General features: G+C 49.6%; 1 protein-coding gene across 1 annotated transcript in view; it reads right to left on the bottom strand.

Annotated features, from left to right (window-relative positions):
* Nucleotides 1-26,565, bottom strand: part of LOC147108199 (mucin-16-like) — a 259,597-nt gene that overhangs the window by 70,214 nt on the left and 162,818 nt on the right. The window contains exons 24-28 of the mRNA XM_086005995.1: nt 10,296-10,322; nt 8,551-8,711; nt 8,336-8,403; nt 7,603-7,772; nt 7,411-7,437 (exon numbers count right to left, since the gene is read on the bottom strand). Coding sequence (XP_085862121.1) covers nt 7,411-7,437; nt 7,603-7,772; nt 8,336-8,403; nt 8,551-8,711; nt 10,296-10,322 — 453 coding nt within the window. The remainder of the gene's footprint in view (nt 1-7,410; nt 7,438-7,602; nt 7,773-8,335; nt 8,404-8,550; nt 8,712-10,295; nt 10,323-26,565) is intronic.

The raw sequence follows: 26,565 nt of genomic DNA, 5'->3' as shown, positions 1-26,565 counted from the left end.
TCTATGCACATTAACTCCCAGGCCCCTCTGTCCCTGCACACTCTTTAAAACTGTGCCATTAAGTGTATATTGCTTCTCCATGTTCCTTCTGCCACAATGCATCACCTCACGCTTCTCTGTATTAAATTCCATCTGCCACTTGTCTGCCCATTCTGTTAGCCTTTCCATGTCCTGTTGCAGTCGATTAATATCATCTTCACTGTTTGCCACACCCCCAAGTTGGTTTGTCATCGGCAAATTTAGAAATTCTACTCTGTATCCCAACATCCTGTCATTTATATATATCAAAAAAAGCAGTGGCCCCAGCACTGACCCTTGGGGAACAACACTGTCTACCATTCTCCAGTCTGAAAAGCAGCCATTTACCACAACTCGCTGTTTTCTGTCCTTAAGCCAATTCCTTATCCAAGCTGCCACTGACCCACCTATTCCATGATCCTCAATTTTGTTAACCAGCCTTCTATGTGGGACTTTGTCAAACACCTTCCTAAAATCCATGTAGACAACATCCATTGCATTCCCTTCATCAATCATCCCTGTTACTTCATCAAAAAATTCAATTAGATTAGTCAAACACGATCTGCCTTTTACAAATCCCTGTTGGCTCTCCTTAATTAGTTTAAACCTCTCCAAGTGCCCGTTCATTTTTTCTTTGATTATTGTTTCTAAAACTTTACCCACCACTGATGTTAAACTGACCGGGCTGCAGTTACTATGATTGTCCTTACACCCTTTCTTGAACAATGGTGTCACATTTGCCACTTTCCAATCCTCAGGCACCTCCCCCGCATCTAAGGAACATTGGAAAATTATGGCAAGCCCTTCTGCTATCTCCTCCCCCAATTCCCTTAGCAACCTGGGATGCAAGCCATCTGGACCAGGCGACTTATCCACTCTAAGCATACCCAGTCTTTCTTGTACATCATGTCTATCAATTTTCACCCCTTCCATTGCTTCTACCTTTTCCACTTCTACTGATATTTTGTCAGCATCCACCTCCTTATTAAACACCATTACAAAGTACTCATTGAGTATTCTAGCCTTGCCTTGCGCCTCTAAGCATATATCATCTTCTTTGTCCCTAATAGGCCCCACCCTGTCTCTTACTACCCACTTACTGTTTACATGCTGGTAGAAGATTTTTGGGTTCCCTTTTATGTTGACCGCCATTCTACTCTCATATTCTCTCTTTGCCAATCTTATTTTATCTTCGCTTCCCCTCTCAACTTAGTGTATTTGGTCTGGTTCTCCCTTGAAGAATTCACCCAATATTCATCATACACCCTCTTTTTTTGTTTCATCATCTTCTCAATCTCCCTCTTCATCCAAGGAGCCCTTACTTTGGTTCCCTTACCATTCCCTCTTGTTGGAATGTACCTAGCCTGTACTTGGAACATCTCCTCCTTAAAGATCACCCTTTGTTCCATTACAGTTTTTCCTGTCAGTCTTTGGTTCCATTTTACCCTGGCTAGATCCTTTCACATCCCATTGAAGTTAGCCCTATTCCAGTTTAAAAGTTCCACTCTAGATTGTTCCTTGCTCTTCTCCATTGCTAATCTAAATCTTGTGATACGATGATCACTCGTACCCAAGTGTTCTCCCACAGACACTTGTAATGTCTTCTTGTAATTTGTTGCAGTCCTCCTCAGTGTTGACTATCCCTCCCAACTTGGTGTCTGTAAATTTAGAAATTATGGGGGCGATTTTCTGATGTCGGAGGAGGAGGGTTTGGAGGAGGGAAAGGCAGGAAAATCAGATTCAAAGAGGTCAGGTTCGGAACCCACCTCCGCCGGATTTTGCCGGTGCCGGTTTTGGAGGTCGGGAAACGCTCCCGCCTCCAGCTGGCCATTGCGCTATTTAACATCCTTAAATGCTTGTTAAGGGCCTCTCTAAGCCTATTTTGAAAGGCCCTCGTGATTTTTCCAGCATTTCGGCGTGCTCCCTGCCTGGCGGGTTGACTCATGGGCGGCATCCTCACTGCTGCAGGTCTAACAAGACATCGTTTATTGCAGCAAGGATTACTTGCAGGTGCCAGATCTTGGCTTTAAAAGGTCTCTGAGCACTTTTAGAAGGCCTTCCGAAGTCGGAGGTGCTGCAGCTTGACTGAAGCAACTGTGGGACCTCCTTGGAAGATCCTCTCCCCACTTGCAATGAGCGCTTCCCCAAAGGAGGCATCTACAAGCAGCATGGGAACCATTCATTTTCTTTCCGCATCGACCTCAGATGAGGATGAGGAACATCCAGGGCAGGCAGCTCAGCAGCAACATCAGCAGGAGCCCCAACCTCTTGCTCAAGCAGCTCAGCAGCAACATCAGCAGGAGCCCCAACCTCCTGCTCAGCCACCTGATGCTGCACAGGGCAGAAGGCACCAGCGCACCGAGGTACCTCGCCGCAGGAGATACCCCCGACAGAGGGTTTACAGACAAAGGATGCGCTACCTCAACATGAGTGAGCAGCAGTGCTAAAGGAGGCTGAGACTTTCGCCAGAGGTTGTCCGAGAGATCTGCGGTCTGCTGCAACAAGACCTGGTGCTCAGAGGAACGGTGGACACCCCTTACCAGTGGCTGTCAAAGTCACCACCGCACTCAACTTCTTTGCCTCAGCCTCCTTCAAGGGATCATCAGCAGACATCAGCGGCATCTCCCAGTCGGCCGCTCACAGTTGCATCACCCAGGTTACCTAAGGCCCACAATTACATCCATTTCACAAGGGATCAAGCAAGTATAACCGCCCGTTCGGTTGGATTCGCAAATATGGCAGGTATGCCAATGGTGCAGGGCGTCATATACTGCACACCTTAGGGCACCCCATCACAACCCAGCTATCTTTGTCAACCGAAAGGGCTTCCACTCCCTTAACGTTCAGCTGGTGTGTAACCACAAGAAGGAGTTCTTGCATGTTTGCGCCAAGTTCTGTGGCACTCTAGTGTTCCTCTGCTTTTCAAACCACCAAACCAACTTAACGGATGGCTCCTTGGTGACAAAGGCTACCCCTGAAGAAGTGGCTAATGATGCCGATCAGGAGGCCAGCTAACGAGGCTGAAGAGCGCTACAATGCCAGCCACACTTTGACCAGGTCCATCATAGAGCAAACCATTGGATTGTTGAAGATGCGCTTCCGTTGCCTTGACCGATCAGGTGGAGCCCTGCAGTATACACCATACAGGGTCTCCAGAATGGTCGTGGTCTGCTGTACACTGGACAGCATCGCACAACGTCATGGCTTGCAGCTTCCTGATGAGCAAGCAGCTCAGTTCCAGCCCTCCTCAGATGAGGATGAGGAGGAGGAGGAGGAGGCTGAGGAGGAGGAGGGGGAGCAGGAGGAGGAGGAGGAGCAGGAGGAGGTCAGAGCGCCAGTGTATCGACCAGCGGCAGCACGCGAGCACATGGCTGCCAGGGATGCAAGGGATGAACTTATCCTGGCCAGATTTGCATAGGTTGCCCAAGTTGGCACATGTCCTTGGCTCCATCCTAGGACATTATTGACAATGGACATGACTCTCTGGCCTCCTTTCACTTAGGCCACCAACCTGACAACGCAAGTGTGGCAGACGCTACATGTGGAGCTGCCTAAGGCGAAAGAACAGATGCCATAACGCCAACATTTTGGCTTCAAATCCTTTTAATGCTTTCCAACAGGGATGGCATCAATACACATAAACATTCTCCTAATCTGCACACAGATCTGGAGCTTACATCCCTTGCCAGCTGTACCCACAGAGGTTTCTTTGGCAGGCCTCTTCCTCCCAGATAAGTGGAAGAGCACCTTCATGCTAGCTGTCACCCCCTCAAACAACTTTTGCAGCGCCTCATCCGAGAGCCTCGGGGAGGCCCTTGCCTTGGAATTCGAGATAGTGGTTTCTCAAAATATGTTGCAGGTGGCGCAGGATAGGCAGAAATGCTGTGGAATGAGCCAAGGGAGTAATAAGCCATAAAATCAAACTGGAAAAGTGCTGTCAACAGAGGCGAGTTTCAGTTCCAAAACACAAATTGACCAAGGGCATCCCACACCTCTGAAATCAAGTGGCCAATCATGGAAAAATCTCAATTTTTTGAAAACTATCAGTGGAGGCGGGTTTCAAACCCAATCAAACTGAAACCCGCCTCCATCTCGCCTCCAGTGAGAAAATCGCCCCCTGTGCTTTTGATTCCAAAGTCTAAATCGTTAATATAAATTGTGAACAACAGTGGTCGATTCTTGTGGGACCCCACTTCCCACCTTCTGCCTCTCTAAATAGCTGCCATTTACCCCTACTCTTTGTTTTCTGTCTTTCAGCCAGCCAGCTATCCATTCTGCTACTTCCCCCCTGACTCCACATGCTCTGATCTTATTCATTAGTCTATTATGTGGTACCCTATTGAAGGCCTTTTGGAAATCTAGATATATTACATCTACTGCATTACCCTTGTCTCTACTTTCTCTGTTACCTCCAATTTCCACCCTTCCCTCACCTTCACATGGTCCATCTCCGACTCTTCCCTTCCCTTCCTCAACTTCTCCATCTCCATCTCTGGGGATAGGTTATTGACAAACATTCACTACAAGCCCACTGACTCCCACAGCTACCTGGACTACACTTCCTCCCACCCTGCCTCCTGTAAGGACTCTATTCCATTCTCCCAGTTTCTCCGTCTCCGCCGCATCTGCTCTGACGATGCCACCTTCCATACCAGTACTTCTGACATGTCTTCTTTTTTCCTCAACCAAGGATTCCCCTCTACTGCGGTTGACACGGCCCTTGACTGTGTCCGTTCTATCTCCCGCACTTCTGCCCTCACCCCTGCCCTGCCTCTCGGAACCACGATAGAGTTCCCCTTGTCCTTGCCTTTCACCCCACCAGCCTCCAAATTCAACGGATCATCCTCCACCATTTCCATCACCTCCAGCATGATCCCACCACCAAACACATCTTCCCCTCCGCTCCCCTTTCAGCATTCCATAGGGACCGCTCCCTCCGACACACCCTAGTCCACTCCTCTATCACCCCCAACACCCCTTCCCCTTCGCCCAGCACCTTCCCATGCAAACGCAGGAGATGCAACACATGCCCTTATACCTCCCCCCTTCCCACTGTCCAGGGCCCCAAATACCCCTTCCAGGTGAAACAGCGATTTACTTGTACTTCTTGCAATTTAGTATACTATATTTGCTGCTCATGATGTGGTCTCCTCTACATTGGGGAGGCCAAACGCAGATTGGGTGACCGCTTTGCAGAACGCCTCCATTCGCCTGTCACTTTAATTCTCCGCTCCACTCCCACTCAGACCTCACCATCCTCGGCCTCTTGCATTGTTCCACTGAAGCTCAGCGGAAGCTCGAGTAACAGCACCTCATCTTTCGATTAGGCACTTCTGGACTCAACATAGAGTTCAACAATTTCAGATCATAACCTCGGCCCCCATCATATATATATTTTTTATCCACACTTTTTGTTTGTGCCTTTTTTTCTTCTCTCCCACATGGCAGCTGCCTTTCATTTTGCCAGCGCAATTTACACTTCATCTAGAGCCATCCTTTGTTTCTTAACCTCTCCTGCCTTCTATCCTATCACAGACCTTCCCTTTTGTTCTTTCATCCCCTCCCCCCTTCCCAGCCCCTACACTTGCTTAAAAATGGTTCCATTTCCTGCTTTTTTCCAGTTCTGACGAAAGGTCATCGACCTGAAACATTGGGCCAGAAATTCAGGTCTCCACGGGTGAGTACGCATGGGGTACTCACCCGTAAGCCCAATGGAAGTGCCAGTTTCGTGCATGCACTGCGCATGCGCAGGAAACCGGCACTTCCGTTCCCCTGAAAGAAGGGGTTAAGAGGTGGAACGCGTGCGCAGGAGAGGCAGCGCGTGCGCATCGAACTTACGGATTTTTTGCAGGTTTTCCCGGGAAGGTAAGTCTCCAGAAGTTAGACATGTAAAAAGCAGTCGCAAGGCCTGCTTTTTACAAGGTAAGTGGTGAATTAATTAAAATTAAACATTTTTTCCACAGGTTTATTATTTTTAAATACTTTAAAGAAAGGTAAGTTTATTTTTAGCCCCGTTAGAAAATAAAATTATTTTTTTCAAAAATTTAAATTATTGTTTAAAATAGTTATTTCATGTAATTTATAATTTATTTTAAAAATGTGATGTTTTTTTAAATTTATTTGAAGATTTAGTGATGTTTTGGGGATTATAGTATTTATAGGTTTGACAGGTCTTATGAATGAAGCATTCCCTGCTACTATTGGCTCTCCATGGCCCACGTGATCCCAGGGGATGCATCGAACTAACTGTGCCCCTGGGATACGCAAGCACTGCATGCCGGCAGTTGGAGGAGGCCCAGGATCGCAATTCCACGGGCGCCCACAGCTCAACGGCCGGCGCGGTAGGTAAGTGCAGGCTTGCATCCGCGGGAAGCCCCCGACCCGAATTTCTGGGCCAATAGCTTTGTTTCTCTCTTCACGGATGCCTGACCTGCTGAGTATCTCCAGCATTTTCTGTTTTTACTATCTGCTGCTCCTGTTCTAGTTACTCATAGACTTAGTATCAGTCTATTAACATTCCTCACACAAAGGTGACAGGATGACGATCCATACACAGAATCTCTGGTTAAACCTTCAAAACATTCTTAATTCCAGAGTTTAACTAAATGGTGCTAATTTTTAGTCTGACAGCTTATCATTATGGAATCTTAGTTTTGGGTTGCAGGTCTAATGCCAAGTACTATTTGCTGTTTCTGTTCCCTCCACCGCCGGCGTACCATGGCTGCAGTGTGTACCATCTACAAGATGCACTGCAGCAACTCACCAAGGCTTCTTCGACAGCACCTCCCAAATCCGCAACCTCTTCCACCTAGAAGGACAAGGGCAGCAGGTTCATGGGAACACCACCACCTCCAAGTTCCCCTCCAAGTCAGACATCATCTTGACTTGGAAGTATATCGCTGTTCCTTCATCGTTGCTGGGTCAAAATCCTGGAACTCCTTCCCTAACAGCACTGTGGGAGTACCTTCACCACACGGACTGCAGCGGTTCAAGAAGGCGGCTCACCACCACTTTCTCAAGGGCAATTAGGGATGGGCAATAAATGCTGGCCTTGCCAGTGACGCCCACATCCCATGAACGAATATAAAAAAAAAGTTACTCACAGCTTTAGTATGAGTCTATTAACATGCCTCACATGAAAGAGACAGGCCACAAGAACACGCATGGAAGCTTTAGTTGAACCTGCACAGATTCTCAATTCCAGAATTTAACCAAATGATCAAACAGGAAAAAGGAATGTTGCACTTGATCTAAATGGGAAACATTGCAGCTCTAATAATGTAAAGTTACTTGACAATATATCAACAGGTATTAGTAAAGAATTTGCTTTGTTGTTACCCACTTTAATAAAAATAAACATTAATGGAACAAAGAAGTAAAAAGTATACTTACTGGGTGAAGGAGTTGATTCATGGTAACCTGAAAGATCAATAGCATGTGTTTTGTATGAAATATGCCAAGTGGAAAGTCATCAATAGAGAGTGGAATAAAATTCATGTTTTTTTAAAAATTAACTAAACTCAATCTGAATAACATATTCAAACAGATAAACTGGAACATAATATCTCTTTAAATGCTAAATACCATTTACGTAGAGGCTGTTATTGTCCAGTGAATATGTTCCTAAGGCGAAGATGTCCTTTGCGTTGTCTCTGAACACATGGTACACAGTAACTTTATCCAGCTCCTGAGGACTAGAATCATTTCTGAATGTACAGATTGCGTACACACTGGTGTTACCAACATTTGCCAGGCTGTTGGAACAAAATGCATTAAGGAGGTTAACTTAATGGCAAATGTTGTTCTGAAAAGATTATTGGTCATTGTAATTAGTATCGCTATCCTCACAAATACTGTATGTAATTCATTGAAGTTGCAATCATCCACTGTAACAGTAATTAAAATAAATCCCAATTAACACTGTTCTCCAAAGACAGGTTTCAAATGCAGGTGCCTGCCCTCCATCATTGTGTACCAGGGTAAACCAAACATCAAAAAGACGAAACAGAAAATGGTGAAGGAAACAGCTCTATGGCTAACACTTCAAACACCATTCGGGTGAGCTAATGATGGTGATGAAACGTACCAGTGTAAAACAAATATAAAACAGCAGTATTGGGGAACACTCAACTGTACGCACAACTTTCAGCCACAGAATATTTCTTTGTGAGTGGTATGTTGAACTGCTACTGGCAATTATAAACTTTTTTTTGCATGGTTCAAGGAATTATTACCTTCTCACCTTAAACAATGCAGGGTTTTATTATCAATTAATGTTGATATAGATTTTCAATATATAATAGTGAAATGTCCTCACCTGAAGTAAACAACTTTACAATTTGAAAATGTTGCATTAATTTTGCTCTTGTTGTACAGGTCAATGAGCTGTAATAAATTCACAATCACAATGTTAGAGGGAAAAGTTCTCAATGATAGTAAAAATATTTCTGTTAATTTTTAGAATCACGATCTGATCACTAACTTATCTGGAAAGTAATAATTATCAGCATAATAGTGTAATGTATTGGTTACCTTGTGAGAAATACTATTTGACGCAGAATTGTACAGCAAGGAACTGGAATCTTGTAGACTTTGTGTAAACTTTAAGTTAGTGATAACAAAGGTCACGTTGAATTCAATGGGCTTCACTTCGAAGCCTGGAGTTTGTGTAGTGGTCACAGTTGGTGGTATCGCTATCAAGAGACATTAGTTGAACATTAGACTGAGAATACAGCAAACATCAGCATCTCCAAAGAATCATAGAATGATACAGCACAGAACGAGGCCATTCAGTCCATCATGCCTCTGCCATCTCTTTGAAAGAGCTATCTAATTAGTCCCATTTCCCTGCCCTTTCTCCTTAGCCCTGGAAATGTTTTCCCTTCAATTATTTATTCAACTTCCTTTTGAAAGTTACTAATGAATCTCTAATTGCAGCACTTCTTTGGAGACAAAATAAGCGAAAATGTGAGTGAATGTTCCCAATCTGCCTGTATTATTGCTTTAGTTCCCTCATGGGAGATAAGATACTCTTGAATAGGTTTTTCCTTTTGAGTCAAGTGAATTTATTCAGAGCTGTCCGTATTGTTCTCAATAGAACTTAAGCTGGTGATTGCCCAGATTTTCTTTTGAATGTAATTTTTTAAATTATTGTTAAGTAGATATTACCAACTTAAATGAAAGAAGTTCCAGGACAGTCTCATACTGTTTATGTGTTGCAAAGCTGAGAGAAAGAGTAAAAAGCAGGGACAAATAAAGACCATGCAGTCATCAAAGCTGTTTCCTCCATGGCTCTGTTCTCCTAACTTAACATCCAACTGTATTTCGACCATCACCACTTTTTTTTGTCTCTACTGCCTTGTCTAGTAGATTCTTCTAAACATTTATTACTCTTTGAAGCTTTTCCTTTTGTAAGTTAATGTTTTACTAATTTCTATTCATGTTGTCTGCTCCTATTTTCTTGGTTTACTTTGAAGTGATATTCTGGTTGTACTTTATCTATACCATTTCATGTTTTATATACAAAGGGGGCTTGTAAAGCTACATTGTGGTGATTAGAGTAATAATTAACTGTAGTTTTAATTAGCTTGACATCCACTGGAAGGTACATGTTGATTAATTCACTAAGGTAGCTGCACTCAAAGAGAACATGAGTTGGAGATAGGGCTACAATAATAATAGTAATAAGATTATTACTTGGTTCCATTGGGTGCAGTAATATTCACCAGTCAGACCTCTAATGCATATGACATTTTTGTCTGGAAGTATGACATATGAACATGACATATGAACATGCTCCAAATTATCTGAATTGCCAGAAAGACTGAGAGGTTTGAGCCTTGGGAGGTTATGTGAAGCCATTTCCCACATCTGAAAGCTGTTTTGAAAGTGTAGAGAGGTAGCACTTGCATCAGCATATCTAATATCTTAGCAATGTGGTATCTCCTGCTACTTTGAAGCTTAAAGGTACAGCAGCTGTTGCCCATGCTTATATTTTGTTGCCTACAGCACTGGACATTGTCTGGGATTTAACAATCTGTTTTCAACCAATATATTTTATAAGTCCTGATTATCAGTCATATTTTAGCATCCAGCTTAAATTCTCTAACAAATATTTATTCGGTGTACTGGTTGTAACAGAGTCCTAAACAAATTTCTAAAGGATGTGCTTATGATTTTACTATGCCAACCACGCAGATTTGAAACTGATTCAATGTTATCCTTGTAGAGATATTAAAGAGCGATATTAACTGCACAGAGATAATGATCATACTTACTGGTTAAAGCAGCTGATTCGTGGTAACCTAAAAAACAAATACATTTGGAAAGGATGACTTAAGCTAGTTAAAATATTTTCCAATATGGACGTAATTACATGAGTTTGATGGAAATGGTGTTACCACAGTCACATACCTGTGATGGCTTGGATAAGACGTTTCACATTTTATAAGGAATTGAACATTTCAAAATGATAAAATAGAGTTTCACCATTAGGATTCTTCTTAAAAATGAAAGTTACAATAACCCGTGTTTTGGTTCTTTTATCTCTTGGATTTACGAATGAATGAGCAAGAGCCAGCAGACCAGGGACGAGTGAGTAACAGCCAGCAGAGCAATAGCAAGAGAGAGTCAACAGATCAGGAGAGAGTGAGAGGCAGCAGATCAGGAGAGAGTAAGAGGCAGCAGATCAGGAGAGAGTGAGAGGCAGCAGATCAGGAGAGAGTAAGAGGCAGCAGATCAGGAGAGAGTGAGAGTCAAAAGATCAGGAGAGTGAGAGTCAACAGATCAGGAGAGAGTGAGAGGCAGCAGATCAGGAGAGAGAGAGAGGCAGCAGATCAGGAGTGAGTGAGAGACAGCAAATCAGGAGTGAGTGAGAGGCAGCAGATCAGGAGTGAGTGAGAGACAGCAAATCAGGAGTGAGTGAGAGGCAGGAGATCAGGAGAGAGTGAAAGGTAGCAGATCAGGAGAGAGAGAGAGGCAGAAGATCAGGAGTGAGTGAGAGGCAGCAGATCAGGAGAGAGTGAGAGGTAGCAGATCAGGAGTGAGTGAGAGGCAGCAGATCAGGAGAGAGTGAGAGGCAGCAGATCAGGAGAGAGTGAGAGGCAGCAGATCAGGAGAGTGAAAGTCAACAGATCAGGAGAGAGTGAGAGGCAGCAGATCAGGGGAGAGTGAGAGTCAGCAGATCAGGAGAGAGTGAGAGGTAGCAGATCAGGAGAGAGTGAGAGGCAGCAGATCAGGAGAGAGTGAGAGGTAGCAGATCCGGAGAGAGAGAGGCAGCAGATCAGGAGAGAGTGAGAGTCAGCAGATCAGGAGAGAGTGAGAGGCAGCAGATCAGGAGAGAGTGAGAGGGAGCAGATCAGGAGAGAGCGAGAGTCAACAGATCAGGAGAGAGTGAGAGGCAGCAGATCAGGTAAGAGTGAGAGGCAGCAGATCAGGAGAGAGTGAGAGGCAGCAGATCAGGAGCGAGTGAGAGGCAGCAGATCAGGAGTGAGTGAGAGGCAGCAGATCAGGAGAGAGTGAGAGGTAGCAGATCAGGAGAGAGTGAGAGGCAGCAGATCAGGAGTGAGTGAGAGGCAGCAGATCAGGAGAGAGTGAGAGGTTGCAGATCAGGAGAGAGTGAGAGGTAGCAGATCAGGAGAGAGTGAGAGGCAGCAGATCAGGAGAGAGTGAGAGGCAGCAGATCAGGAGCGAGAGAGGCAGCAGATCAGGAGAGAGTGAGAGTCAACAGATCAGGAGAGAGTGAGAGGCAGCAGATCAGGAGAGAGTGAGAGGTAGCAGATCAGGAGAGAGTGAGAGGCAGCAGATCAGGAGAGAGTTAGAGGCAGCAGACCAGGAGCAAGAGAGGCAGCAGATCAGGAGAGAGTGAGAGGCAGCAGATCAGGAGAGAGTGAGAGGTAGAAGATCAGGTATGAGTGAGAGGTAGCAGATCAGGAGAGAGTGAGAGGCAGCACATCAGCAGAGAGTGAGAGTCAACAGATCAGGAGTGAGTGAAAGGCAGCAGATCAGGAGAGAGTGAGAGGCAGCGGATCAGGAGTGAGTGAGAGTCAACAGATCAGGAGAGAGTGAGAGGTAGCAGATCAGGAGAGAGTGAGAGGCAGCAGATCAGGAGTGAGTGAGAGTCAACAGATCAGGAGTGAGTGAAAGGCAGCAGATCAGGAGAGAGTGAGAGGTAGCAGATCAGGAGTGAGTGAGAGGGAGCAGATCAGGAGAGAGTGAGAGGTAGCAGATCAGGAGTGAGTGAGAGGCAACAGATCAGGAGTGAGTGAGAGTCAACAGATCAGGAGAGAGTGAGAGTCAGCAGATCAGGAGAGAGTGAGAGGCAGCAGATCAGGAGAGAGTGAGAGGTAGCAGATCAGGAGAGAGTGAGAGGCAGCAGATCAGGAGAGAGAGAGAGGCAGCAGATCAGGAGAGAGTGAGAGGTAGCAGATCAGGAGAGAGTGAGAGGTAGCAGATCAGGAGCAAGTGAGAGGTAGCAGATCAGGAGAGAGTGAGAGGCAGCAGATCAGGAGAGAGTGAGAGTCAACAGATCAGGAGAGAGTGAGAGGTAGCAGATCAGGAGAGAGTGAGAGTCAACAGATCAGGAGAGAGTGAGAGGTAGCAGATCAGGAGAGAGTGAGTCAGCAGATCAGGAGAGAGTGAGAGGCAGCAGATCAGGAGTGAGTGAGAGGCAGCAGATCAGGAGTGAGAGAGGCAGCAGATCAGGAGAGAGTGAGAGTCAGCAGATCAGGAGAGAGTGAGAGGCAGCAGATCAGGAGAGAGTGAGAGGCAGCAGATCAGGAGAGAGTGAGAGTCAGCAGATCAGGAGAGAGTGAGAGTCAGCAGATCAGGAGAGAGTGAGAGGCAGCAAATCAGGAGAGAGTGAGAGGCAGCAGATCAGGAGAGAGTGAGAGGCAGCAGATCAGGAGTGAGAGAGGCAGCAGATCAGGAGAGAGTGAGAGGCAGCAGATCAGGAGGGACTGAGAGTCAGCAGATCAGGAGAGAGTGAGAGTCAGCAGATCAAGAGAGAGTGAGAGTCAGCAGATCAGGAGTGAGAGAGGCAGCAGATCAGGAGAGAGTGAGAGTCAGCAGATCAGGAGAGAGTGAGAGTCAGCAGATCAGGAGAGAGTGAGAGTCAGCAGATCAGCAGAGAGTGAGAGGCAGCAGATCAGGAGTGAGTGAGAGGCAGCAGATCAGCAGAGAGTGAGAGTCAACAGATCAGGAGTGAGTGAAAGGCAGCAGATCAGGAGAGTGTGAGAGGCAGCGGATCAGGAGTGAGTGAGAGTCAACAGATCAGGAGAGAGTGAGAGGTAGCAGATCAGGAGAGAGTGAGAGGCAGCAGATCAGGAGTGAGTGAGAGTCAACAGATCAGGAGTGAGTGAAAGGCAGCAGATCAGGAGAGAGTGAGAGGTAGCAGATCAGGAGTGAGTGAGAGGGAGCAGATCAGGAGAGAGTGAGAGGTAGCAGATCAGGAGTGAGTGAGAGGCAACAGATCCGGAGTGAGTGAGAGTCAACAGATCAGGAGAGAGTGAGAGGCAGCAGATCAGGAGAGAGTGAGAGTCAGCAGATCAGGAGAGAGTGAGAGGCAGCAGATCAGGAGAGAGTGAGAGGTAGCAGATCAGGAGAGAGTGAGAGGCAGCAGATCAGGAGAGAGAGAGAGGCAGCAGATCAGGAGAGAGTGAGAGGTAGCAGATCAGGAGAGAGTGAGAGGTAGCAGATCAGGAGCAAGTGAGAGGTAGCAGATCGGGAGAGAGTGAGAGGCAGCAGATCAGGAGAGAGTGAGAGTCAACAGATCAGGAGAGAGTGAGAGGTAGCAGATCAGGAGAGAGTGAGAGTCAACAGATCAGGAGAGAGTGAGAGGTAGCAGATCAGGAGAGAGTGAGTCAGCAGATCAGGAGAGAGTGAGAGGCAGCAGATCAGGAGTGAGTGAGAGGCAGCAGATCAGGAGAGAGTGAGAGGCAGCAGATCAGGAGAGAGTGAGAGGCAGCAGATCAGGAGAGAGTGAGAGTCAACAGATCAGGAGAGAGTGAGAGGTAGCAGATCAGGAAAGAGTGAGTCAGCAGATCAGGAGAGAGTGAGAGGCAGCAGATCAGGAGTGAGTGAGAGGCAGCAGATCAGGAGAGTGAGAGTCAACAGATCAGGAGAGAGTGAGAGGCAGCAGATCAGGAGCGAGTGAGAGGCAGCAGATCAGGAGTGAGTGAGAGGCAGCAGATCAGGAGTGAGTGAGAGGCAGCAGATCAGGAGTGAGAGAGGCAGCAGATCAGGAGAGAGTGAGAGTCAGCAGATCAGGAGAGAGTGAGAGGCAGCAGATCAGGAGAGAGTGAGAGGCAGCAGATCAGGAGAGAGTGAGAGTCAGCAGATCAGGAGAGAGTGAGAGTCAGCAGATCAGGAGAGAGTGAGAGGCAGCAAATCAGGAGAGAGTGAGAGGCAGCAGATCAGGAGAGAGTGAGAGGCAGCAGATCAGGAGTGAGAGAGGCAGCAGATCAGGAGAGAGTGAGAGGCAGCAGATCAGGAGGGACTGAGAGTCAGCAGATCAGGAGAGAGTGAGAGTCAGCAGATCAAGAGAGAGTGAGAGTCAGCAGATCAGGAGTGAGAGAGGCAGCAGATCAGGAGAGAGTGAGAGTCAGCAGATCAGGAGTGAGTGAGAGGCAGCAGATCAGGAGAGAGTGAGAGGCAGCAGATCAGGAGAGAGTGAGAGTCAGCAGATCAGAAGAGAGTGAGAGGTAGCAGATCAGGAGAGAGTGAGAGTCAACAGATCAGGAGAGAGTGAGAGGTAGCAGATCAGGAGTGAGAGAGGCAGCAGATCAGGAGCGGGAGAGAGTCAGCAGATCAGGAGAGAGTGAGAGGCAGCAGATCAGGAGAGAGTGAGAGTCAACAGATCAGGAGAGAGTGAGAGGTAGCAGATCAGGAGAGTGAGAGGCAGCAGATCAGGAGCGGGAGAGAGTCAGCAGATCAGGAGAGATTGAGAGGTAGCAGATCATCAGAGAGTGAGAGGAGGCAGATCAGGAGTGAGTGAGAGGCAGCAGATCAGGAGAGAGTGAGAGGCAGCAGATCAGGAGTGAGTGAGAGGCAGCAGATCAGGAGAGAGTGAGAGGCAGCAGATCAGGAGAGAGTGAGAGTCAGCAGATCAGAAGAGAGTGAGAGGTAGCAGATCAGGAGAGAGTGAGAGTCAACAGATCAGGAGAGAGTGAGAGGTAGCAGATCAGGAGTGAGAGAGGCAGCAGATCAGGAGCGGGAGAGAGTCAGCAGATCAGGAGTGAGTTAGAGTCAACAGATCAGGAGAGAGTGAGAGGTAGCAGATCAGGAGAGAGTGAGAGGCAGCAGATCAGGAGTGAGTGAGAGTCAACAGAGCAGGAGTGAGTGAAAGGCAGCTGATCAGGAGAGAGTGAGAGGCAGCGGATCAGGAGTGAGTGAGAGTCAACAGATCAGGAGTGAGTGAGAGGTAGCAGATCAGGAGAGAGTGAGAGGCAGCAGATCAGGAGTGAGTGAGAGTCAACAGATCAGGAGTGAGTGAAAGGCAGCAGATCAGGAGAGAGTGAGAGGTAGCAGATCAGGAGTGAGTGAGAGGGAGCAGATCAGGAGAGAGTGAGAGGTAGCAGATCAGGAGTGAGTGAGAGGCAACAGATCCGGAGTGAGTGAGAGTCAACAGATCAGGAGAGAGTGAGAGGCAGCAGATCAGGAGAGAGTGAGAGTCAGCAGATCAGGAGAGAGTGAGAGGCAGCAGATCAGGAGAGAGTGAGAGGTAGCAGATCAGGAGAGAGTGAGAGGCAGCAGATCAGGAGAGAGTGAGAGGCAGCAGATCAGGAGAGAGTGAAAGGCAGCAGATCAGGAGAGAGTGAGAGGTAGCAGATCAGGAGAGAGTGAGAGGTAGCAGATCAGGAGCAAGTGAGAGGTAGCAGATCGGGAGAGAGTGAGAGGCAGCAGATCAGGAGAGAGTGAGAGTCAACAGATCAGGAGAGAGTGAGAGGTAGCAGATCAGGAGAGAGTGAGAGTCAACAGATCAGGAGAGAGTGAGAGGTAGCAGATCAGGAGAGAGTGAGAGTCAGCAGATCAGGAGAGAGTGAGAGGCAGCAGATCAGGAGAGAGTGAGAGGCAGCAGATCAGGAGAGAGTGAGAGGCAGCAGATCAGGAGAGAGTGAGAGGCAGCAGATCAGGAGAGAGTGAGAGGCAGCAGATCAGGAGTGAGAGAGGCAGCAGATCAGGAGAGAGTGAGAGGCAGCAGATCAGGAGGGAGTGAGAGTCAGCAGATCAGGAGAGAGTGAGAGTCAGCAGATGAAGAGAGAGTGAGAGTCAGCAGATCAGGAGTCAGAGAGGCAGCAGATCAGGAGAGAGTGAGAGTCAGCAGATCAGGAGAGAGTGAGAGTCAGCAGATCAGGAGAGAGTGAGAGTCAGCAGATCAGGAGAGAGTGAGAGGCAGCAGATCAGGAGTGAGTAGAGGCAGCAGATCAGGAGAGAGTGAGAGGTAGCAGATCAGGAGAGAGTGAGTGGCAGCAGATCAGGAGAGAGTGAGAGGTAGCAGATCAGGAGAGAGTGAGAGGCAGCAGATCAGGAGAGACTGAGAGGCAACAGATCAGGAGAGAGTGAGAGGTAGCAGATCAGGAGAGAGTGAGAGGCGGCAGATCAGGAGAGAGTGAGAGGTAGCAGATCAGGAGAGAGTGAGAGGTAGCAGAGTAGGAGTGAGTGAGAGGCAGCAGATCAGGAGAGAGTGAGAGGTAGCAGATCAGGAGAGAGTGAGCGGTAGCAGATCAGGAGTGAGTGAGAGGCAGCAGATCAGGAGAGAGTGAGAGGCAGCAGATCAGGAGAGAGTGAGAGGCAGCAGATCAGGAGAGAGAGAGAGGCAGCAGATCAGGAGAGAGTGAGAGGTAGCAGATCATCAGAGAGTGAGAGGCAGCAGATCAGGAGAGAGTGAGAGGCAGCAGATCAGGAGAGAGAGAGAGTCAGCAGATCAGGAGAGAGTGAGAGTTAGCAGATCAGGAGAGAGTGAGAGGCAGCAGATCAGGAGCGGGAGAGAGTCAGCACATCAGGAGAGATTGAGAGGTAGCAGATCATCAGAGAGTGAGAGGCAGCAGATCAGGACTGAGTGAGAGTCAACAGAGCAGGAGTGAGTGAAAGGCAGGTGATCAGGAGAGAGTGAGAGGTAGCAGGTCAGGAGTGAGTGAGAGGCAGCAGATCAGGAGAGAGTGAGAGGCAGCAGATCAGGAGAGAGTGAGAGGCAGCAGATCAGGAGAGAGTGAGAGTCAGCAGATCAGAAGAGAGTGAGAGGTAGCAGATCAGGAGAGAGTGAGAGGCAGCAGATCAGGAGCGGGAGAGAGTCAGCAGATCAGGAGAGATTGAGAGGTAGCAGATCATCAGAGAGTGAGAGGCAGCAGATCAGGAGTGAGTGAGAGGCAGCAGATCAGGAGAGAGTGAGAGGCAGCAGATCAGGAGTGAGTGAGAGGCAGCAGATCAGGAGAGAGTGAGAGGCAGCAGATCAGGAGTGAGTTAGAGTCAACAGATCAGGAGAGAGTGAGAGGTAGCAGATCAGGAGAGAGTGAGAGGCAGCAGATCAGGAGTGAGTGAGAGTCAACAGAGCAGGAGTGAGTGAAAGGCAGCTGATCAGGACAGAGTGAGAGGTAGCAGATCAGGAGTGAGTGAGAGGCAGCAGATCAGGAGAGAGTGAGAGGCAGCAGATCAGGAGAGAGTGAGAGGCAGCAGATCAGGAGAGAGTGAGAGTCAGCAGATCAGAAGAGAGTGAGCGGTAGCAGATCAGGAGAGAGTGAGAGGCAGCAGATCAGGAGAGAGTGAGAGTCAACAGATCAGGAGAGAGTGAGAGGTAGCAGATCAGGAGAGTGAGTGTCAACAGATCAGGAGAGAGTGAGAGGCAGCAGATCAGGAGTGAGTGAGAGTCAACAGATCAGGAGAGAGTGAGAGGTAGCAGATCAGGAGAGAGTGAGTCAGCAGATCAGGAGAGAGTGAGAGGCAGCAGATCAGGAGTGAGTGAGAGGCAGCAGATCAGGAGAGTGAGAGTCAACAGATCAGGAGAGAGTGAGAGGCAGCAGATCAGGAGCGAGTGAGAGGCAGCAGATCAGGAGAGAGTGAGAGGCAGCAGATCAGGAGGGAGTGAGAGTCAGCAGATCAGGAGAGAGTGAGAGTCAGCAGATCAAGAGAGAGTGAGAGTCAGCAGATCAGGAGTGAGAGAGGCAGCAGATCAGGAGAGAGTGAGAGTCAGCAGATCAGGAGAGAGTGAGAGTCAGCAGATCAGGAGAGAGTGAGAGTCAGCAGATCAGGAGAGAGTGAGAGGCAGCAGATCAGGAGTGAGTGAGAGGCAGCAGATCAGGAGAGAGTGAGAGGTAGCAGATCAGGAGAGAGTGAGTGGCAGCAGATCAGGAGAGAGTGAGAGGTAGCAGATCAGGAGAGAGTGAGAGGCAGCAGATCAGGAGAGAGTGAGAGGCAACAGATCAGGAGCGAGTGAGAGGTAGCAGATCAGGAGAGAGTGAGAGGCATCAGATCAGGAGAGAGTGAGAGGTAGCAGATCAGGAGAGAGTGAGAGGTAGCAGAGTAGGAGTGAGTGAGAGGCAGCAGATCAGGAGAGAGTGAGAGGTAGCAGATCAGGAGAGAGTGAGAGGTAGCAGATCAGGAGTGAGTGAGAGGCAGCAGATCAGGAGAGAGTGAGAGGCAGCAGATCAGGAGAGAGTGAGAGGCAGCAGATCAGGAGAGAGTGAGAGGTAGCAGATCATCAGAGAGTGAGAGGCAGCAGATCAGGAGAGAGTGAGAGGCAGCAGATCAGGAGAGAGAGAGAGTCAGCAGATCAGGAGAGAGTGAGAGTTAGCAGATCAGGAGAGAGTGAGAGGCAGCAGATCAGGAGCGGGAGAGAGTCAGCACATCAGGAGAGATTGAGAGGTAGCAGATCATCAGAGAATGAGAGGCAGCAGATCAGGAGTGAGTGAGAGTCAACAGAGCAGGAGTGAGTGAAAGGCAGCTGATCAGGAGAGAGTGAGAGGTAGCAGATCAGGAGTGAGTGAGAGGCAGCAGATCAGGAGAGAGTGAGAGGCAGCAGACCAGGAGAGAGTGAGAGGCAGCAGATCAGGAGAGAGTGAGAGTCAGCAGATCAGAAGAGAGTGAGAGGTAGCAGATCAGGAGAGAGTGAGAGGCAGCAGATCAGGAGAGAGTGAAAGGTAGCAGATCAGGAGAGTGAGAGTCAACAGTTCAGGAGAGAGTGAGAGGCAGCAGATCAGGAGTGAGTGAGAGGTAGCAGAGCAGGAGAGAGTGAGAGGTAGCAGATCAGGAGAGTGAGAGTCAACAGTTCAGGAGAGAGTGAGAGGCAGCAGATCAGGAGAGAGTGAGAGGTAGCAGAGCAGGAGAGAGCGAGAGGCAGCAGATCAGGAGAGTGAGAGTCAACAGATCAGGAGAGAGTGAGAGGCAGCAGATCAGGAGAGAGTGAGAGGCAGCAGATCAGAAGAGAGTGAGAGGTAGCAGAGCAGGAGAGAGTGAGAGGCAGCAGATCAGGAGAGAGTGAGAGGCAGCAGATCAGGAGAGTGAGAGTCAACAGATCAGGACAGTGTGAGAGGTAGCAGATCAGGAGAGAGAGAGAGGCAGCAGATCAGGAGTGAGTGAGAGACAGCAAATCAGGAGTGAGTGAGAGGCAGCAGATCAGGAGTGAGTGAGAGACAGCAAATCAGGAGTGAGTGAGAGGCAGCAGATCAGGAGAGAGAGAGAGGTAGCAGATCAGGAGAGAGAGAGAGACAGAAGATCAGGAGTGAGTGAAAGGCAGCAGATCAGGAGAGAGTGAGAGGTAGCAGATCAGGAGTGAGTGAGAGGCAGCAGATGAGGAGAGAGTGAGAGGTAGCAGATCAGGCAAGAGTGAGAGGCAGCAGATCAGGAGAGTGAGAGTCAACAGATCAGGAGAGAGTGAGAGTCAGCAGATCAGGAGAGAGTGAGAGGTAGCAGATCAGGAGAGAGTGAGAGGCAGCAGATCAGTAGAGAGTGAGAGGTAGCAGATCAGGAGAGAGTGAGAGGCAGCAGATCAGGAGAGTGAGAGTCAACAGATCAGGAGAGAGTGAGAGGCAGCAGATCAGGAGAGAGTGAGAGTCAGAAGATCAGGAGAGAGTGAGAGGCAGCAGATCAGGAGAGAGTGAGAGGCAGCAGATCAGGAGAGAGAGAGGCAGCAGATCAGGAGAGAGTGAGAGTCAGCAGATCAGGAGAGAGTGAGAGGCAGCAGATCAGTAGAGAGTGAGAGTCAACAGATCAGGAGAGAGTGGGAGGCAGCAGATCAGGAGAGAGTGAGAGGCAGCAGATCAGGAGAGAGTGAGAGGCAGCAGATCAGGAGAGAGTGAGAGTCAACAGATCAGGAGAGAGTGGGAGGCAGCAGATCAGGAGAGAGTGAGAGGCAGCAGATCAGGTGAGAGTGAGAGGCATCAGATCAGGAGAGATTGAGAGGTAGCAGATCAGGAGAGAGTGAGAGGTAGCAGATCAGGAGAGAGTGAGAGGCAGCACATCAGGAGAGAGTGAGAGGCAGCAGATCAGGAGTGAGTGAGAGGCAGCAGATCAGGAGTGAGTGAGAGGCAGCAGATCAGGAGAGAGTGAGAGGTAGCAGATCAGGAGAGAGTGAGAGGCAGCAGATCAGGAGTGAGTGAGAGGCAGCAGATCAGGACAGAGTGAGAGGCAGCAGATCAGGAGAGAGTGACAGGTAGCAGATCAGGAGAGAGTGAGAGGCAGCAGATCAGGAGTGAGTGAGGGGCAGCAGATCAGGAGTGAGTGAGAGGCAGCAGATCAGGAGAGAGTGAGAGGCAGCAGATCAGGAGAGAGTGAGAGGCAGCAGATCAGGAGTGAGTGAGAGGCAGCAGATCAGGAGAGAGTGAGAGGCAGCAGATCAGGAGAGAGTGAGAGGCAGCAGATCAGGAGTGAGTGAAAGGCAGCAAATCAGGAGAGAGTGAGAGGTAGCAGATCAGGAGAGAGTGAGAGGTAGCAGATCAGGAGTGTGAGAGGGAGCAGATCAGGAGAGAGTGAGAGATAGCAGATCAGGAGTGAGAGAGGGAGCAGATCAGTAGAGAATGAGAGGTAGCAGATCAGGAGTGAGTGAGAGGCAACAGATGAGGAGTGAGTGAGAGTCAACAGATCAGGAGAGAGTGAGAGGTAGCAGATCAGGAGAGACTGAGAGGCAGCAGATCAGGAGAGAGTGAGAGGCAGCCGATCAGGAGAGAGTGAGAGGCAGCAGATCAGGAGAGAGTGAGAGGTAGCAGATCAGGAGAGAGTGAGAGGTAGCAGATCAGGAGAGAGTGAGAGGTAGCAGATCAGGAGAGAGTGAGAGACAGCAGATCAGGAGAGAGTGAGAGGCAGCAGATCAGGAGAGAGTGAGAGGCAGCAGATCAGGAGAGAGTGAGAGGCAGCAGATCAGGAGAGAGTGAGAGGTAGCAGATCAGGAGAGAGTGAGAGGCAGCAAATCAGGAGTGAGTGAGAGGCAGCAGATCAGGAGTGAGTGAGAGACAGCTAATCAGGAGTGAGTGAGAGGCAGCAGATCAGGAGAGAGTGAGAGGTAGCAGATCAGGAGAGAGAGAGAGGCAGAAGATCAGGAGTGAGTGAGAGGCAGCAGATCAGGAGAGAGTGAGAGGTAGAAGATCAGGAGTGAGTGAGAGGCAGCAGATGAGGAGAGAGTGAGAGGTAGCAGATCAGGAGAGAGTGAGAGGCAGCAGATCAGGAGAGTGAGAGTCAACAGATCAGGAGAGAGTGAGAGGCAGCAGATCAGGAGAGAGTGAGAGTCAGCAGATCAGGAGAGAGTGAGAGGTAGCAGATCAGGAGAGAGTGAGAGGCAGCAGATCAGGAGAGAGTGAGAGGTAGCAGATCAGGAGAGAGTGAGAGGCAGCAGATCAGGAGAGTGAGAGTCAACATATCAGGAGACAGTGAGAGGCAGCAGGTCAGGAGAGGGTGAGAGTCAGCAGATCAGGAGAGAGTGAGAGGTAGCAGATCAGGAGAGAGTGAGAGGCAGCAGATCAGGAGAGAGTGAGAGGTAGCAGATCAGGAGAGAGAGAGGCAGCAGATCAGGAGAGAGTGAGAGTCAGCAGATCAGGAGAGAGTGAGAGGCAGCAGATCAGGAGAGAGTGAGAGTCAACAGATCAGGAGAGAGTGGGAGACAGCAGATCAGGAGAGAGTGAGAGGCAGCAGATCAGGAGAGAGTGAGAGGCAGCAGATCAGGAGAGAGTGAGAGTCAACAGATCAGGAGAGAGTGGGAGGCAGCAGATCAGGAGAGAGTGAGAGGCAGCAGATCAGGTGAGAGTGAGAGGCATCAGATCAGGAGAGATTGAGAGGTAGCAGATCAGGAGAGAGTGAGAGGTAGCAGATCAGGAGAGAGTGAGAGGCAGCACATCAGGAGAGAGTGAGAGGCAGCAGATCAGGAGCGAGTGAGAGGCAGCAGATCAGGAGTGAGTGAGAAGCAGCAGATCAGGAGAGAGTGAGAGGTAGCAGATCAGGAGAGAGTGAGAGGCAGCAGATCAGGAGAGAGTGAGAGGCAGCAGATCAGGAGTGAGTGAGAGGTAGCAGATCAGGAGAGAGTGAGAGGTAGCAGATCAGGAGAGAGAGGGGCAGCAGATCAGGAGTGAGTGAGAGGCAGCCGATCAGGAGAGAGTGAGAGGCAGCAGATCAGGAGAGAGTGAGAGGCAGCAGATCAGGAGTGAGTGAGAGGCAGCAGATCAGGAGAGAGTGAGAGGCAGCAGATCAGGAGAGAGTTTGAGGCAGCAGATCAGGAGTGAGTGAAAGGCAGCAGATCAGGAGAGAGTGAGAGGCAGCAGATCAGGAGTGAGTGAGAGGTAGCAGATCAGGAGAGAGTGAGACGCAGCAGATCAGGACAGAGTGAGAGTCAGCAGATCAGGAGAGAGTGAGAGGTAGCAGATCAGGAGAGAGTGAGAGTCAGCAGATCAGGAGAGAGTGAGAGGTAGCAGATCAGGAGTGCGAGAGGGAGCAGATCAGGAGAGAGTGAGAGATAGCAGATCAGGAGTGAGAGAGGGAGCAGATCAGTAGAGAGTGAGAGGTAGCAGATCAGGAGTGAGTGAGAGGCAACAGATGAGGAGTGAGTGAGAGTCAACAGATCAGGAGAGAGTGAGAGGTAGCAGATCAGGAGAGACTGAGAGGCAGCAGATCAGGAGAGAGTGAGAGGCAGCCGATCAGGAGAGAGTGAAAGGCAGCAGATCAGGAGAGAGTGAGAGGTAGCAGATCAGGAGAGAGTGAGAGGTAGCAGATCAGGAGAGAGTGAGAGGTAGCAGATCAGGAGAGAGTGAGAGGCAGCAGATCAGGAGAGAGTGAGAGGCAGCAGATCAGGAGAGAGTGAGAGGCAGCAGATCAGGAGAGAGTGAGAGGCAGCAGAACAGGAGAGAGTGAGAGGTAGCAGATCAGGAGAGAGTGAGAGGCAGCAAATCAGGAGTGAGTGAGAGGCAGCAGATCAGGAGTGAGTGAGAGACAGCAAATCAGGAGTGAGTGAGAGGCAGCAGATCAGGAGAGAGTGAGAGGTAGCAGATCAGGAGAGAGAGAGAGGCAGAAGATCAGGAGTGAGTGAGAGTCAGCAGATTAGGAGAGAGTGAGAGGTAGCAGATCAGGAGTGAGTGAGAGGCAGCAGATGAGGAGAGAGTGAGAGGTAGCAGATCAGGAGAGAGTGAGAGGCAGCAGATCAGGAGAGTGAGAGTCAACAGATCAGGAGAGAGTGAGAGGCAGCAGATCAGGAGAGAGTGAGAGTCAGCAGATCAGGAGAGAGTGAGAGGTAGCAGATCAGGAGAGAGTGAGAGGCAGCAGATCAGGAGAGAGTGAGAGGTAGCAGATCAGGAGAGAGTGAGAGGCAGCAGATCAGGGGAGTGAGAGTCAACAGATCAGGAGAGAGTGAGAGGCAGCAGATCAGGAGAGGGTGAGAGTCAGCAGATCAGGAGAGAGTGAGAGGTAGCAGATCAGGAGAGAGTGAGAGGCAGCAGATCAGGAGAGAGTGAGAGGTAGCAGATCAGGAGAGAGAGAGAGGCAGCAGATCAGGAGAGAGTGAGAGTCAGCAGGTCAGGAGAGAGTGTGAGGCAGCAGATCAGGAGAGAGTGAGAGTCAACAGATCAGGAGAGAGTGGGAGACAGCAGATCAGGAGAGAGTGAGAGGCAGCAGATCAGGAGAGAGTGAGAGGCAGCAGATCAGGTGAGAGTGAGAGGCATCAGATCAGGAGAGATTGAGAGGTAGCAGATCAGGAGAGAGTGATAGGTAGCAGATCAGGAGAGAGTGAGAGGCAGCAAATCAGGAGAGAGTGAGAGGCAGCAGATCAGGAGTGAGTGAGAGGCAGCAGATCAGGAGTGAGTGAGAGGCAGCAGATCAGGAGAGAGTGAAAGCTAGCAGATCAGGAGAGAGTGAGAGGCAGAGATCATGAGTGAGTGAGAGGCAGCAGATCCGGAGAGAGTGAGAGGTAGCAGATCAGGAGAGAGTGACAGGTAGCAGATCAGGAGAGAGTGAGAGGCAGCAGATCTGGAGTGAGTGAGGGGCAGCAGATCAGGAGTGAGTGAGAGGCAGCAGATCAGGAGAGAGTGAGAGGCAGCAGATCAGGAGAGAGTGAGAGGCAGCAGATCAGGAGTGAGTGAGAGGCAGCAGATCAGGAGAGAGTGAGAGGCAGCAGTTCAGGAGAGAGTGAGCGGCAGCAGATCAGGAGTGAGTGAAAGGCAGCAGATCAGGAGAGAGTGAGAGGCAGCAGATCAGGAGTGAGTGAGAGGTAGCAGATCAGGAGAGAGTGAGAGGCAGCAGATCAGGACAGAGTGAGAGTCAGCAGATCAGGAGAGAGTGAGAGGTAGCAGATCAGGAGAGAGTGAGAGTCAGCAGATCAGGAGAGAGTGAGAGGTAGCCGATCAGGAGTGCGAGAGGGAGCAGATCAGGAGAGAGTGAGAGATAGCAGATCAGGAGTGAGAGAGGGAGCAGATCAGGAGAGAGTGAGAGGTAGCAGATCAGGAGTGAGTGAGAGGCAACAGATGAGGAGTGAGTGAGAGTCAACAGATCAGGAGAGAGTGAGAGGTAGCAGATCAGGAGAGACTGAGAGGCAGCAGATCAGGAGAGAGTGAGAGGCAGCCGATCAGGAGAGAGTGAGAGGTAGCAGATCAGGAGAGAGTGAGAGGTAGCAGATCAGGAGAGAGTGAGAGGCAGCAGATCAGGAGAGAGTGAGAGGCAGCAGATCAGGAGAGAGTGAGAGGTAGCAGATCAGGAGGGAGTGAGAGTCAGCAGATCAGGAGAGAGTGAGAGGCAGCAGATCAGGAGAGAGTGAGAGGTAGCAGATCAGGAGAGAGTGAGAGGCAGCAGGTCAGGAGAGAGAGAGGGGCAGCAGATCAGGAGAGAGTGAGAGGCAGCAGATCAGGAGAGTGAGAGTCAACAGATCAGGAGAGAGTGAGAGGCAGCAGATCAGGAGAGGGTGAGAGTCAGCAGATCAGGAGAGAGTGAGAGGTAGCAGATCAGGAGAGAGTGAGAGGCAGCAGATCAGGAGAGAGTGAGAGGTAGCAGATCAGGAGAGAGAGAGGCAGCAGATCAGGAGAGAGTGAGAGTCAGCAGATCAGGAGAGAGTGAGAGGCAGCAGATCAGGAGAGAGTGAGAGTCAACAGATCAGGAGAGAGTGAGAGGCAGCAGATCAGGAGAGAGTGAGAGGCAGCAGATCAGGAGTGAGTGAGGGGCAGCAGATCAGGAGTGAGTGAGAGGCAGCCGATCAGGAGGGAGTGAGAGGCAGCAGATCAGGAGAGAGTGAGAGGCAGCAGATCAGGAGTGAGTGAGAGGCAGCAGATCAGGAGAGAGTGAGAGGCAGCAGATCAGGAGAGAGTTTGAGGCAGCAGATCAGGAGTGAGTGAAAGGCAGCAGATCAGGAGAGAGTGAGAGGCAGCAGATCAGGAGTGAGTGAGAGGTAGCAGATCAGGAGAGAGTGAGAGGCAGCAGATCAGGACAGAGTGAGAGTCAGCAGATCAGGAGAGAGTGAGAGGTAGCAGATCAGGAGAGAGTGAGAGTCAGCAGATCAGGAGAGAGTGAGAGGTAGCAGATCAGGAGTGCGAGAGGGAGCAGATCAGGAGAGAGTGAGAGATAGCAGATCAGGAGTGAGAGAGGGAGCAGATCAGTAGAGAGTGAGAGGTAGCAGATCAGGAGTGAGTGAGAGGCAACAGATGAGGAGTGAGTGAGAGTCAACAGATCAGGAGAGAGTGAGAGGTAGCAGATCAGGAGAGACTGAGAGGCAGCAGATCAGGAGAGAGTGAGAGGCAGCCGATCAGGAGAGAGTGAGAGGCAACAGATCAGGAGAGAGTGAGAGGTAGCAGATCAGGAGAGAGTGAGAGGTAGCAGATCAGGAGAGAGTGAGAGGTAGCAGATCAGGAGAGAGTGAGAGGCAGCAGATCAGGAGAGAGTGAGAGGCAGCAGATCAGGAGAGAGTGAGAGGCAGCAGATCAGGAGAGAGTGAGAGGCAGCAGAACAGGAGAGAGTGAGAGGTAGCAGATCAGGAGAGAGTGAGAGGCAGCAAATCAGGAGTGAGTGAGAGGCAGCAGATCAGGAGTGAGTGAGAGACAGCAAATCAGGAGTGAGTGAGAGGCAGCAGATCAGGAGAGAGTGAGAGGTAGCAGATCAGGA

Source organism: Somniosus microcephalus, chromosome 13 (assembly GCF_052327205.1).
Source record: "Somniosus microcephalus isolate GS21.2 chromosome 13, FLI_Smic_1.0, whole genome shotgun sequence".
Classification (NCBI taxonomy): Eukaryota; Metazoa; Chordata; class Chondrichthyes; order Squaliformes; family Somniosidae; genus Somniosus; species Somniosus microcephalus.
Note: the sequence above shows the minus strand (reverse complement) of the source record. Positions and strands in the feature narration are given on the sequence as shown.